The sequence below is a fragment of the Hibiscus syriacus genome, unplaced genomic scaffold (genome assembly GCF_006381635.1).
Source record: "Hibiscus syriacus cultivar Baekdansim isolate YM2019G1 unplaced genomic scaffold, ASM638163v2 tig00002841_pilon, whole genome shotgun sequence".
NCBI classification, from domain to species: Eukaryota; Viridiplantae; Streptophyta; class Magnoliopsida; order Malvales; family Malvaceae; genus Hibiscus; species Hibiscus syriacus.
Genome location: NW_024061948.1, coordinates 988,902 through 1,004,376, shown reverse-complemented (window position 1 = coordinate 1,004,376; position 15,475 = coordinate 988,902). Strand labels below are relative to the sequence as shown.

Genomic DNA, 15,475 nt, shown 5'->3' with positions numbered 1-15,475 from the left:
ACTCATTATTATTTTTTCAGTGAATATCTTCTCATTTTCTACTTTTAATATCAACTATCTATGCATTCAACAATCTTAAATTTATATAAAACTAAAAGGGTTTTACATTGTGTAATAATATCATATCCCATATATATATATATATATGACAGCATGCGGAGTTCAGCCTAATTTGATTATTTGAAGTTTATTAATTGATAAATGAATAAATAAATGAAAAAAAAATCCCTTTACATAAATAAAATTCTGCTTCCTCGACATATAAACATATTAGTTTGAATCTCAGTTTTCTCGAGAAAGTTTCAAAAAGGAAAAATAATCTATAGCATAAAATAAGTAGCCTACTTATTCACCCCTGAGAATTCTGAACTGTTGCTGGAGTCGATCCATCAAGCTTCTGTGGACACCAGGCCATGGCCTCGAGGAATTCCCAAGTCATTTGCCAGCTTTGTACACAACTGTAATTATATATATCACATTTTATTTTTTTGGATTAAATTGATAAGATTAGTGAATTAAGCCGTAGAAATTAATTTTACCTGTCTATAAACTGTAGAATCACCATGTGATTTCCTTAATTCCACAACATACAATGAAGGGCTTATATCAAACACCTGACATGTATAATTAATTAATCACCATTAAACCTGGATATGGTGATCACAACAGATTTGCTCATATTTTGACAAAAGAGCTTACCTCAGCTGCAACTGAGAGACTGCCAAGACGTTTTTGGCCTCTGGGTTCTTGTGTTGCTTTCAGCTAAAACAAAGCAACATACAAAATTTATAGTTATTGTTAGTTACATTACCATGAAGCATATATACCAACATACAAAATAATATTTGGTTGAATGGAAATGGTTAGTTAACTAACAGTCCACGCTTATCGTTGATGTGAGATTATTACATCACCACTTTCGACACATGACGTGTTACATCATCGCTCTCAACATGCGACATGTGACATGTCATCATTTTCAACACATGCTATGGATAACACCATCACTTTTAATAATGTAACATGTTACGTCATCACTTTTAACACGTAATATATTCCACGTCATCACTTTTGACATGTTTAATCTTATGTCAACGTCGTATGTTGACCGTTAGTTAATTAATGGTTTACCTTCAACCAAAAATATTTTACTTCAAAATAAAACGTTAAGGGTTAAAATGTTTAAAAAAATATTAAAATGATTATTTTATCAAACGCGAATTTTTGGTATTATGCCATCTAACAAAAACTCGGTATGCGTTGGGAAAGTAGGGAGTGCATCAAGCAACAAACCAACCTTTCCGTTTCTCATTTGGACTCGAAATCCCATCTCTGTAACCGTGTCTTGGATCCTTGCGAGCAAATCTTTGAGATTGGATGTAAATCTAATCTTCCTTTCAGAGACATCCTGCATGCGCATAGTTGGAAAAGTTGAGTGATCAAAATTATAAAACAATGAAACACAAGTGACTACAATTGTAAATTCCCCTAAATTCAATGACCTTAAATGTTACAACCAGATAAAATTCTCCAACATCAAAATTAAAGTTTCATGAACTGTAAAAAGGTTGTTAATTTTGGACTTACCTCCTTCTCAAAGAAACCAGAAAGGTCTAGGCATGAAGACATTCCTATCAACTGGAAAGCATTAATAAGAGAGGGTGATTCTTGACTCCTTCCATCACACCCCTTCATCAAAATAGTGTTTCTCTCTGTTAATGTTCCAAATTTGCAAAAACAAGACTCATCCAAGATTGAAGAAGGGAAAAAAGGTTGGGAGTTCATACCACTTCACACATTGAGAAGGCTTCGTCATCAATGTATATAGTGTCTTCTTCGTCATCGTCAGGAACTGCATGAGTATAGTCTTGCTTGAACCATCCATCTTCCTTGATACCCGCCATTGTTATCCTGGTTTCAGGGTTTGGATCAAGTATCCTTCTTATCATGTTCAGAGCTCCAGGTGATAACCATTTTGGAATCGGAGGATCCCCTTTGAAAATCTGAAACCCAAATCTCTCAATGGCATTATTACATATAATTGTTCATTGGAGTTGCTAAGAAAAAAATCTAAATTTAAACCCAAAAGTAAGCATTCGAATACCTTTTGATACAGAACTGCAAGGTTTCTATCATCAAAAGGGAGATATCCAGTGAGAATTACATATAGGATGACGCCGCATGACCATATGTCTGAAGTGGAACCATCGTACCCTCTATTTGCCAGTATCTCTGGTGCAACGTAGTTTGGACTTCCACATGTTGTGTGCAGTAAGCCATCCTCCTAGAAATCCAAAATAGAAGAACATCTTTATTTAAAATTATTTCAAAAGGATTTTTTAAATAAAAAATGGGTGATTTTATTGTTTAGAATAAAGCACCACTTTACCCTAATATGTTGAGGCAATGCACTGAGACCAAAGTCAGATATCTTTATGTTCCCTTTTGCATCAATCAGAACATTTTCCAGCTGAAAATATATATCATATACCATATAATTTTTTATTTAATGATTTTACAAATCAAATATATGATATGCTTAGAGGTGATGAAAGGACCTTAAGATCCCTGTGGAAAACGCCTTTGTTGTGACAGTAACTAACACCATCAATTAACTGCTGGAAGAAATGTCTTCCTTCAGCTTCAGAAAGCTTCCCTTGGGATGCCTGTATATTTGATACAAAAGCAGATAAGCAAAAAAACAAAGCAGTGTAACTAATTTAACATTACTGCAGCACCACAAAGTAATTTCAAGCAAGCCCTTACAATTCTGACGAACAATTCCCCTCCAGTTACGTACTCTAGGACCATGTAAATCTTGGTTTTGCTTGCCAATACCTGCATGTTTATTATAAGCAAAGGCATCATTGGAGCAATTCACTATAGCTGATATAGACTTGATAGAGCACTGAAAATCTACAGCTCTAATCATACGATCATGATTATCGTCATAAACAATACATTATACACGTGTATTTAAAGAACTAGCTAAATAAATAAATAAATAAACCGTATGTTTTTGTATTAACTTTGCTATGAAATTTCTATTTTTATCAGATAATGTATTGACGTTAATTCTTAAAGTTCTATCTGCAATTAGAACTATTTACATTTAGCCTACTTTTTTGTGCCCAGGAACAAGAATCATATTGTAATCAAAACCATACAACTCAATTTAAAATATACGTATAGATTTGTAGTTGTAAAATGGCAAAGAACTTGAAGAAAATGACACCACCATGGAAACGCTTATCACAGCTAATAATGGTGGGCACAGATATATATAACTGCCGGACACAGATTCGTTTTAGTGAGCCGCCAGTTGGTGGAGGATTTGCCCAGTTGGCAAGTATTGGAAGGAAGGAAAGAAATATGAAAGACATGGGTGTTTTATACAATGGCTAAACTACACTTTTAGTAATTAAACTATCAGTTTTGTTTAATTTTAGTATCTAAACTTTTATTTGTTTCAAAATCATACATAATGTTTACTTTTTGTTTCATTTTAGTATCCACCGTTAAAAAAGTGACATTTTTTATGGATAACTTACGTCATTCATCTGTTAATTATCTTCTCAATCCTATTTTAGTCACTAAAGTTTAAAGTTTTCAATTTAACTACTCAACTTTCAAATTGTTAATGTTTTAATCATTCTAATTTATTTTATTAATTTTTTTTGTAAAATAACATTTATTATTATTTTATTAATATATAATTAGAATAAAATATTAAATTTCAAAGTTAGAGTGATTAAATTAGGAGTAATTTGAAAGTTAGTAATTAAATTAAAAAAAATAAATTTTAGTGACCAAAATAAGAGTGAAAAGATAATTGAGTGATGAATGATGTAATTTATCCATAAAAAGGTGTCACGTTGTAATAATTTCGCTAAGTTTTTAACGACGATGTATTAAAATAAAACAAAAAGTAAATATTAAGTATGATTTTGAAATAACTGAAAGTTTAGATACTAAAAAAAATAAAACTAATAGTTTAGATACTAAATATGCAGTTTACCCTTATTAAGGTCGGGAATTTTCTATAAAAAAAACCCAAAAAAGGGTGAACTAAAAGGGTGGTCCTTTTGTTTTTGATCTGTCTTAGGTTGGTCGCAAATTTAGTTTTCGAACTGTTAACTCTCATTAGCTTGATAACGTGACATGTTAACAAAAAAATGTTAATTTCAGATTTGACACATGAGCTTTTAAAAATTTATTTTTTCACCCTCTTCGACAACAACAAAAACTAAACTCCCTCATCCCAAAAAAAATTATTTCCCCTAAGCCTAAATCTCATACTTGTTGTCATCACCTTCAGCTCTCGCGCGTCCCTTGTCCAAACGCCAATGCCCTCGCACTTTGTAAATGGAATCCGTCCTTATAATTAGAAGTGGAATTTTGTTGCTTTATAAAGGGTGCAAGGGATGTGAGTTTACGAGGGAGGCCATCTTAGTGTATATGTGGCCAATTAAAGGGCTTGGGTGTTCGATTGAGCAACCTAGGGATGTCAACGCTCGAGTGTGGACCTAGGGTTCCAGATGCAACGACAATGAATGTTGTTCGAAGGGGTTTCAATCAAGTTGTGTAGTAGAGAGATATAAGGGATAATACATCAATGGGGGTTTTACGACTAAGGTATCTTATAGAAGTGTGATTTTAGTGAAGCGATGACTGGTGGTGTAGATGACAGAGAATGTCAAAGGGTTTGAGATACTTGATGAAAATCGATGAGTTTTATAATGGTGAGGAAGTGAGGTCTGACCAACGAGGGTCTGAGATTTTTTTTAACATCTGATAAGGGTAGTCAATCGGACTCGGATAACGAAGGCAACAACATGAAGCTGAAAGATGAAATGGCTGCCAGAAAAATAAAAGATGACAGTGTTGGCGAGGAGAGCACAGAAAGGCTGGATTTTCCGTTTTAGATTTTGCAGATAATGGAAGAAAGATAGTAGAGTGAAAAAATAAAATTTTGAAAGTTTAAAAAGTTTAAGTGTTGAATTAAACATATTTGTGTGTGTTAATATGCCATGTCATCAAATTAACTGGAATTAATGATTTAGTAAAGCATATTATTAACAAAAATTACTCAACTATTACTTTTTAAAACCAAACCGACCATCCATGTAATTTATTAAAGAAAAATAGGGATGGGATTTTTTCAGTTTACGGTTTTGTATTTTTCAATTGGAAGAAATGGACCCCACTTGACAACTGGCCAGTGGCCATTCAGAAATTAAGAAGGTTTGGTGGTGGTGGCGTGGGATGGCTGGCGGCTTGGGTATTCCCTCCCCCAGGTATATCTTATGAGCGATTCATGGCGGGCCAAATGAATAAATAAATAAATAGACAGACCGACCAAGATTTATGGCTCTTGAGAGGTTCAACGGAGACACATATTTCACGTGCCAAACCCAAAAGCAGAGATATATTGACCCTAAATTTGGTATTAGCCACACATGAAATACACGTTTGGGTCCTCGGGTTGATGAGAAAATTAATGATGATGTAACATTTTGTGGTGAATGGGTGACAATTGGTTCAATTTTTATTTTATGATATGACATTGACGGCTATGTTAAAGGAGAAGTTCTATATTATGGCAGTCTTAATATATGATGAGAAAAAATACTATTAGTTTTATTATTTTTTTTAATATTTTGAAAAAAAAATTATTTAAAATATTATTATTTCTATCTAAAATGTTAATGTTATAAATATTTTCGGTAAAGTGTATAGCAATAACAAAATCGCTAGAAAAAATAATATTTTAGGTAATATTTTACCGATTATGTTAACAAAACCGGTAAAACGTCCAATAATAACAAAAACAGTAGAAATAATAATATTTTAGGTAATTTTTTATCAAAAATATTAAAAAAATCAATAACATTTTTTCTTTTAACTATATATTAAAATTGTCACAAGACTTTCCCATGTTAAATGCTACTGAACTGGATAAGAGATTAAAGGCCAGACATTCAAAATATCCAATCATTGGTTTAAGCATGTCAAAGCATAAAATTAAACTAAGAAATAAAGAAAATTAATGATAAAAATGAACTAAAAATGCTTTTTCAAACCTTCAGCACAATATTTTAACTAAGTGGTAAATAATTTAATATATTTAAATAAGTTTCAAGTTTGAGAATTTAAGCATATAAAAAATCTCTATTAAGAAACTCCTCCATTAAAATTATACGTATCACACAAGTCGATCTAGATTAATCAAGATAAAATAAGAGAATTATAAATCATATTCAAATTTGTTTCTTTAAAAACAAATTAAGGTATAATATTTGAATTAGATTTGAGATGGCCAAACACCTAAATATTCCCGACAATATTCCTAATTGCGGGTGATGGAACTTGTTTAGGATAAAAATTACGTTATGAAAAAGGGGGGGGGGTAATTTTATTTTTTGAAAAACCAGATTATCTTTTCTCATCCCTATAATTGATACTGAATTTGGGTATGTCGATTGCAGAGGGGTAATTAAATTAATTGGCATGAACCAACAACACCAAAAATTACTGAGAGTTGGTAATAGAACTATAAGACTTACCTCATGTAAGCGAACAACGTTAGGATGCTTGAGCAGTTTCAAAGTGGCGATTTCTCTCTTTATCTGCGCAATTGGAGATTGAGATTTTTTTTTCTCGAATTTAGAATCCGAAATGCCCTTGAATTTACAGAAGAAACAGAAAGCAATCCGAAAACAAACAACAAATAAAAAGATCATTAGTAGTTTGGAAAGAAATTGAAGAACCTGATCGGCGATGTTGAGTTGAATGAGCTTAGACTTTTCAAGGATCTTGACGGCGAAAGGGAGACCGGAATGGAGACTCTTAGCCAATTTAACTTTACCGAAATTCCCTTCCCCGAGATTCCTCCCCAACTCGTAATTCCCCAATTGCAAAATTCCTTTCTTCTTCTTGTTGTTCTTCTCCTCTGTTCTCTCGATGCCCATTCACAACTGTTATCTCTGTAAATGAATCGAAATCTAAATAAAATTCCAAAAGATCTGCGCCTCACTGTATGTAATTTTCTGGTAAAACGAGAGCTTGGAGTAGAGAAGGCTTAAAAGAGAAGATAAATGGAGAGAAGAAGAGTTCGTACGCGAAAATGTTTTCGTAACTCATGAAACCGTTGAAATGGTCCTCCTCACGCCAACTTGGATTTAACTGCTCAAATTCATGTTTTGGTCCTTCCACTATATTCAAATGTGGGAATTAGTCTCAGTATCTTTTATTTCACATAATTCATAATCTCTCTTTTTGGAACTCATTGAGCGTCGTCCTCAGTGATAGAAGAGAGTGTTACTTCTCTTTAGATTTCAGGTTCAAATAACTGCACTTGCAGGGCGTGTGTTGTTAATAACTAAGAAAAATTATAGACATATACTACCTTATAATCACCTCATAATATTTAAATAATAATAATCTATATTTTTATAATGTCTTTAGTCGATCCAAATAATTGCACCATTAACTACTCTGATTAAAATTTTTATTTTCCAACATAAATAAAAATAATATCTACACAACGAGTAAGAATAATGTTTGTTTTTATTTTTATTTTCTACAACAAAAAATTTAATTAAAATAATTTAATTTCTGTTTTGAGAGATAATTATTTTAGATATTTGAACTCACAGATAAGATTATAAAATTTGAGTGGTTAAAGTAAAATACAAGGACTAATTCCTGATTTGAGTCGAATGGAATGACCAAAATCAAAATATGACCAGTTTTAAGATAAAGATGGTACTCCTAATAGGCAAGCCCACTATTTAAAAGCTTACCCAATTTGATGGAGGAAAGACTGCAACTTTTATATACTAATAATTTCATTCATACTTATCCCAATTATTCGGGATTTTCATCAATCTATTTACCAAATAATTCATACCTCTTTTATTATTACTTCTTCTTTTTTGTAACTACGGAACAGGCGATAGTGACCCTTGTAACTCTATTTACTTCATTCGTAAATATCAAAATTCAAACTCCTGATTTACTTAAAGAATCTAATATCTCATCCAATTAGATTAACTAATTGATGATTCTTTTATTACCATTATCATCATCATCATCATCATCATCATCGTTGGAGAAAAATATTATTTGTTCCCTAATTTTTGTTCCCAATAGATAAATTTGGTCTAGTCATCACTCATCACCTTATATAATTTTTGGGCTCATTTTTTTTAAAGAAAAATGATCTGCAAAATCTATTTTTTTTTCTTTGGATATCAAATAAAAATTAAATTTGGATTTTTAAAATCTAAAATTTTAAATTTATTTTGAAAGTAAGAACTTATATATATTCATATATCATTGTGTATGTTAAAAGAGGAGGCAGTATAACGCCACATGTTTTTCTAGGTTATTTGTGTTGTACATATTTTATTTTAATGTTTTAAAAATATTATATTTATATAATTTTATAAAAAAATTATGATAAGTTGACAACTTGATTCATGTTGTTTTGACGAGTGTATGAATTTCTGTTGTATTGTTATTGTTTTGATATGTCGTGTCTTAATTATTCTTTTATTTTGTGTGTTGTATAGTTATATTATATTGAAAAATATCAAATAGAACTTGTATTTTTTTATATGCAAGTTTTAACGTTGTATATTAATGTCGTATTTGACTTGTTTGTTCTAATTTATTTAATGGACGTTGAGATCTAAATACTATAAATCAAAAGACAGACATATTTCATGTAAATCCAAAGCTTAATATTTTGTTCACCAACCTATTATCTAATATGATATGGCAGGCACTAGTCAAACAAGGGTGAGCAGCCGGCAAGTTCAAAGTTTGCCTTCGCAATCACATTGCCCAAATAATAAGTAAAATAGTAGATTATTATTATGTAAATCTAGGGATGGCCATTTCACTACCAGACGAATTCGTCAGATTAATTTTTTATTTTGAAAATCTTGATCAGAGTCGAGTCATTTTAAAGATGAGATCAGATTAGATCAGATTTAGGTAAAAAGAATCCAACTCAACATTATATTATTATTATCTCTTATTAAAGATAATTACAATAATAACTATTTTATTTTTTTTCGATTAAATTCTCATTTTACCTAGTAAAAATAAATTTATACCTAAATATCATGTCGAATTTAAACCATCATAAACCTTAGTTAGGTCTAGTGCGGGTGGAGAGATTTAATTTTTGGGTCAGGTTCAAATGAGTTAAAAACTCAACCCATGACCATCCGAGGGAAACGATGAATAAAAAATAAACGAAACTAGTTCACACAATTTGGAACATACAACCGAATCTATGAAATAATCCCCACTTGTCTTTCCACTACAAGTTCCTACATTTCTATTTCAAAAATTGAAGAGGGAAAAAGTTTTGTACAAAATCATTTACAGCTCAACAAACTGTTTATGACAAATCTAAGAAGGCGGATGCTGGCGGATTCGGATGTGGATGCAGATGACATGGTTTGTACATCATCGACAATCTGAGAGACCTGTCTGAAGATAGGTACGACGTGCATGAAAATTGTTGGATCTGAGGGGACTATGGCAACAGCTACATCAGTCATCCATGCCAGCTTTCTACTTGTTTCCTTATTGATATCACAAGCCAGTTGCTGGAAAAGAGCCAGCAATACTCCTTGGCTCAGCGGGCATGGTTTCATCAACAATATCCCTTGCAGATCGACCTGGTGAATTCAATTCACAGCAACAACTGTCAGACCAGGTCTCAAACTAGATCTTTCTTCTTGCTGGAAAATATTGTCGTCATGAATAAGAGTGAGTACGTTTATTCATCCGTTGTTAACTTACCTGAGAACACAACCAGGAAACTATGGAGACATCACTTCTGTGCAGGGCTGCTGCGAATGCTTCATCATATTTCTTCTCAGCTATCATTCTTCCCAACTCTTTCATTGGATCCATATGTGCCTCCGGCTGCTACAAAAAGAACATATATCAGTCGGTGTGAGGCAGATAAACATGAATAGTGAGCATCAGATATTTTATTCTTCCTTTCTATTTACTGAGAGTTCTGGGTAGAGAAACAGAGAGAGCAAATGAGCATACCATCTCATGTAGATAAGCCAAACGGTCCATTACTCGGTTGTGTCACCAAGGGATTTCCTGCATTAGAGTTACCCCCTGCAGCTGCCATAGCTAGAAGTTTTCGTTGCCCATTTGCCAATTCTCCATTTAAAGTTTGTGTGATTGAAGCTGCAGAATTAATAGCTTCCTGCAAATAGAAAGCAGGTCATCTTAAAAGACTTGGTTGTACCAGCCAAGTCTATAATACAAATATGTAAAAAGCTGCAGACAGCCGTATAATCAATCATCCATTACTAAAATTCTTGGGAACAAACAAGTTTAGTACCCTAAAACCCAATACTTCACATAATATCAAAGGCCATCCTTCTATGGTTCAATTCCGTGCATGTCGGTGTAAAAGCACCAGGCTATGATACTATATTCTTATAAATCTCCCATTCAAGCACAAATCCTAATATTGGGCATAAATATCTACCTTCAGAACTTATCTTGGTAATTTACAAGATTAATCAGGCAACCAGATTTTGCAGAAAAAATGTTCGAATAAAGCCACCTCTATCACCGTACAAGACTCATTTATGCATCATCAGTCAATCTACAGCTATCAGCAAACAGTAGTAATACTTTCCTGCAACTTATCCTAGAGAAAGTCAACAACATTTACGAAGACCAGTAAAGACCATAAAAGATGAGAAGAATATTCAATTAAATTTGTTGATAGCTTTTATTTCTTTCAAAAAATTTGTTGATAGTTATGCTACCAAGAAAACTCACTTTTGACACAATAAAGTAGGAATTAAGTCATCATCCAAGAAACCAACGAACTGTCACTAATCTACCATACCTGTAGAACAGCGACAACGGGAGAATGTGATTTTTCAAATTGCTGCTGTGCAGCAGCTGTGTGTTCTCTTAGCCCTTTCTGAAATTTGCTCAAACATGGATTTGCATGACATCTCGAAAGCTGGAATAAAAAAAGTTTCCAAGCCAGACCTCAGTGCATCCTAAAGACATATCCAGCATTTCTCTAATCAGCAGAAAATTATCTGAGTTCAAAAGTCAGCAAAATGTCAACAGGAGGATGACCAATAGAGGGGGATATCTAAAAAACATTGAATTTAGAGACATAGAAACAATAAGAAATAACCAGAGCAGTGTTTGGACATTCATCTGAGGGGTTCTAAAGCTAAAGGGTTATCTTCAGGAAACACGAGGCAGATAGTTATTCTTCTTCCCCCCGGCCCCAACCCCAAAAAAAATCTTCTATCAACTTTAAATTCAGAGCAGTTTAAGTTCAACCACCTGTGTCACCATAAAGTAGAGGGGAAAATAGGAACAAAAAATTTCATGTGAAATAGAATTTGGTGTTTCTACCAATCATAAACACGAAGCTTATCCATTTAGTAGGGTACAACTCTTCAATTGAATTTGGTGATACTGTACAATAAATGTAATTGCATTTTACAATAGAAGTAAAAAGTCATGTGAAAGGTTGTGAATTTCATTTACAAATGCCCATGAAACATTTGAATGCTTATTTGTCAAGAAGAATAAATTCACCAATCTGACAGATCTAAATTCATATAAATGAACCTTGATTATCTAGAAATAAATTATATTTCCTTATCAAGCTCCAAATAGGGAAAGAGAAAATGCGAGGGAAGGCTCAAATGAATACAGGGTAAAAACAACCGACATGTGTAAAAAAACTGACATAAGTACAAAAAAGAGGATGCATGAACAAGAAATTACCTGAAGTGCTTGCTTTCCAGAAGTTTGAAATTGTGCTTGGATTTGCCGGGCCAATGTCACTTCAAGTTTTGAACTGACCGACTTCTCCAAAAGATTCACTGTCTTCTCTCCAACTCCTTTCTGTAAATTACCCAATTACAAACCCCATAATATAACTACTATAGTTTTAGTAGCATAAGGGAGTTGTATACCATATTTTACTACATTTAGAGGAGAAAAATTCACTAGCATAAAATGAAGCCGCTTGATGAAAGAAAGCTACCACAGCAACAAATAGTGTAGAAACATTTGAGGCATTGCCAATTTTTACCCAGAAACAAAGTGAAAGATAGAACAAGATAGATGGAACCTTTTCAGTATATTTTCAATAATACGATCAGCTGTGTTTAAGACTAGTTAAATTACTATTTAACATTTGGGATTCTGAAAAGAACTATATAGTGTTTAGTTTTTTTTATTTAATTCATCAGTTTCATCAAATCTGCGAGAAAAAATAAATTGAATACAAATTTTTTCCTATGAATATCACATTGACCAGTACCAAGAGGCAACTGTTAACATTATGCTGGTGCATCTGTCCAAATAAATGAACACTCCACTCATATAGGACACCAAACAATCTGATATGTCACCACAATTTGACCTTTCTTTATTTACCTGGAACGACTGGCAGAAGATATACTTTTCTCCAGAGTGGGAATAATAGTCCGAGCCACAACAGGGCCAACTGCAATTATTTCCTTCTTTAAGGATTTCTCATACATTGCTGGCAAGTACTTATTAATACAGTTGGTGAGCAAATTTTTTATCTGCTGCATTTGGTCTCTTTCTAACTTCTCTTGTCTTGCATTTTCATCTTGGACACGAGCCCACAAAGCATCTGTATTTGCCTTCACAGCTTTCTCAATGCTCCTGCCCAAGGATTCTTCCAGTCTTTTCCCTTCTTTGTTAACCTGAGCAGAGACAATTGCATTCATCTGCTTCTGCACGCTAAGGGACTGCATGGTGCAACAAAATCATTATATTAAGAAGATTATATCACAAATGTTAACACACACACAAACACAAGTGATTCTCCAATTTTTTTCCTAAAAGAAACAATATTTTATTCAAAAAGTTGTCGATAATTTTTTTTTATAGAAAAACTACCTGCTGAAGCATATCCTGCATGGCTAGCAATTGGGGGAAAGTAGCATCTGTCGACAGAGCACTGGAACAGCACCCTGGTTCATTAGATGAATTTATAGAATTATACGGGCTCGCTGAAGGGGAAGATTCGATAGATACTCGAGAAGTTTTCTTCTTCTGCTTTTTCCCTTTAGCAGAAGCAGGAGATGGGGAAACAGTGACGGCAGTGTCTGTCTCACCTACCTTTGGAGAGGAATCTTTAATCACATTATGGTCATCTCCATCTCCAGCATTAGTAAGTCTATCTGCTTGAACTGAAACACCAATAGGATTAGCTTGTTGAGCTCCCTCTACAGAAAATTCTCTGGTCATCTGAATTCCAAGATCCGATGCCTGAGAGTTTCTTTGTTATCTGTAACAGTAGTATGAGAGCCTTGTGGACATTTGGTTTCATTAGTTTGAGAAAACCTTGTCTCACGAAGAACTTCGTCATCTACCTCTATTCTATCAGCATCATTCTTGATCACATCTTCGACTGCTGCCTCCCCCTCATTAATAACCCGACTAACCTGAGCATTCTCTGTCGATGAATATATATTAGACAATATCTCAGATGGTGTTACCAGATGGGTTGGGTGTTTTTGCACTGCATGAGGATCAGGAACCGTTGAAATGTCATTTTGGGCAACATCTTCATCTTTCTGCAAGTGATCACCTGAGTAGGGCATTTCAACCATATTCTCCCGGACCATACCTACTTTGCGGCCAACAGAATGACCAAGGGTTGAGTGGTTAACATGATCAGAACCTGATGGACTTCTAAAACCAAAAGACTTTCGTGAAGTGTGCGTATTTTCAGCACCACTACTAGACAGAAAAGTACTTGACTTACTATCCATGCAAGACACAGCACTCTTGGTTATGAAAGCAACCTCAGAAGAAGATGATTTTTGTGGATGGCTCAACATGGGAGCACTTTCACAGCTGCCGGAGTTTATACATGACACCGAAATTGAGGAGCTTAGAGTCTTCTCAGTTGGTTTATATCCACTAGATAATTCCAAAGAAACATCAGAGTTCATACCATCATAAACATGAACAACATTGGAATCTGTTTTGACCAGGTTTGTGTTTTCCAGGAGTGGTGGCAGGCATTGAGACAAGTCCAAAGCATATTGCTGAATAGCCTGTGTTTGAACACAGTAGACTTGGACAGTAGATTCTCCACCTGTCAAACTATCACTTGTTCCAGTGAGACTCAATATAGGCATTGTGACAGTGAATTCAGCAATATATCCTGGTTTTATAATATAATCGCTTCTTTAAAAAAACTTCAAAAAGTTTGAATGATTGCTTTGTCATGAACACGGAAATCCTCTTTGAAGTTCAAAGGTTTTCCTATCATGGAAGAACTTGCATGTGAACCTGATAATGTTTCAAAATAGAAACTTGGTAGAAGAAAATAAGGTATAAATATACCTGAGTGTGGCCACAAAGCAAGGATCGGAGGGCAGTGTTGATGTTGAGTATACGGATATTCCCAAGCTTGAGATCATTGCATATGTAATTCCTATTAACAGCAATCTGATGACCCAGAACAAGGCTGGGATCAGAAACGTACTTGGTAATGGGAGTGACTTCAATTTGGGGCTGTACTTCACTTGGCAGCCTGACATTAATATCATAAAGGGGATTGGTTCCAAAGAGATGTCTGCCCTTGGGGGCTTTACTGCTCAGCAGTCGGACAGGTGAGGGAGAGGGAGAGGGTGAGGGCGAAGGAGCAGATGGGTTCATATTAAGAAGTGGGGCAGAAGGGAGAGGAGCCGGAGTTTGTGACTGAGTTTGAGAGCCAAAAAAGGACAACAAAATGTCGTTTCCTGATGTAGGAGTGGCGGATACCGAGGGTTGGGATTGATAAGGAATGGTTCTATTGCTATTAAGCTGAGGATTAGGACTAGGATGGGAATGCAAAGGGTGTTGGTGTTGAGCAAGTGGGTAGGGAAGGTATTGATGGGGTAGAAAGGGTAGGGCCCAGTAGGCGGAGGGTAAGATGAGGAAGGCACCATATAGGTAGGTGGAGACGACATGGAGGATTGGGCTGGGAACCATGGAGAAGTAGTCAGGTTGGTAGTGTTAGAAGTTGCTATTGCGTTCATGTTTTGAATATGCTGGTGTTGCAGCATAGGGCTGGAACTGGGATTAAACAGTGTGCTCAAATCAACCAGCCCGCTTCCACCTCCACTGCTGCTTTGTGGTTGATGATTGAGATTACCAGAGGAAGCCATCTAATTCCAAATCCAAATACGATGAACTAAAGAAGCAGGGGTACAGACTTGTTCGGATCTAACTTATGTGGAATACAAGGAATAGGAGGGTTTCATGTATCCGTCTAACTTCAATTCAGATCACAATCGAAACTTAAGATATCGAATCTTGAATCTCTTGCCACCACTCTTCTTGCGAGGGTTGCCCAGGCTGGATGACGACTCGAAGAGTCCAATGAACTATAAAATTGAAACACCAAAAGCCTTTCAGT

At 34.5% G+C, this 15,475-nt stretch overlaps 1 protein-coding gene and 1 pseudogene across 1 annotated transcript; both read right to left on the bottom strand.

Annotated features, from left to right (window-relative positions):
* Nucleotides 1–322: 322 nt before the first annotated feature.
* Nucleotides 323–7,114, bottom strand: LOC120159041 (CBL-interacting serine/threonine-protein kinase 1-like). Its single transcript, XM_039169719.1, has 12 exons — nucleotides 6,771–7,114; nucleotides 6,567–6,629; nucleotides 2,767–2,838; nucleotides 2,559–2,666; nucleotides 2,390–2,470; nucleotides 2,105–2,284; nucleotides 1,788–2,003; nucleotides 1,588–1,689; nucleotides 1,298–1,408; nucleotides 700–762; nucleotides 540–614; nucleotides 323–458 (listed from the first exon to the last, which is right to left on the bottom strand). Exons 1-12 carry the CDS (start codon nucleotides 6,969–6,971, stop codon nucleotides 390–392), a joined length of 1,341 nt encoding a protein of 446 aa, XP_039025650.1. The 5' UTR covers nucleotides 6,972–7,114; the 3' UTR covers nucleotides 323–389.
* Nucleotides 7,115–9,260: 2,146 nt separating this feature from the next.
* Nucleotides 9,261–15,385, bottom strand: LOC120159547 (annotated as a pseudogene).
* Between the last annotated feature and the right edge of the window lie 90 nt (nucleotides 15,386–15,475).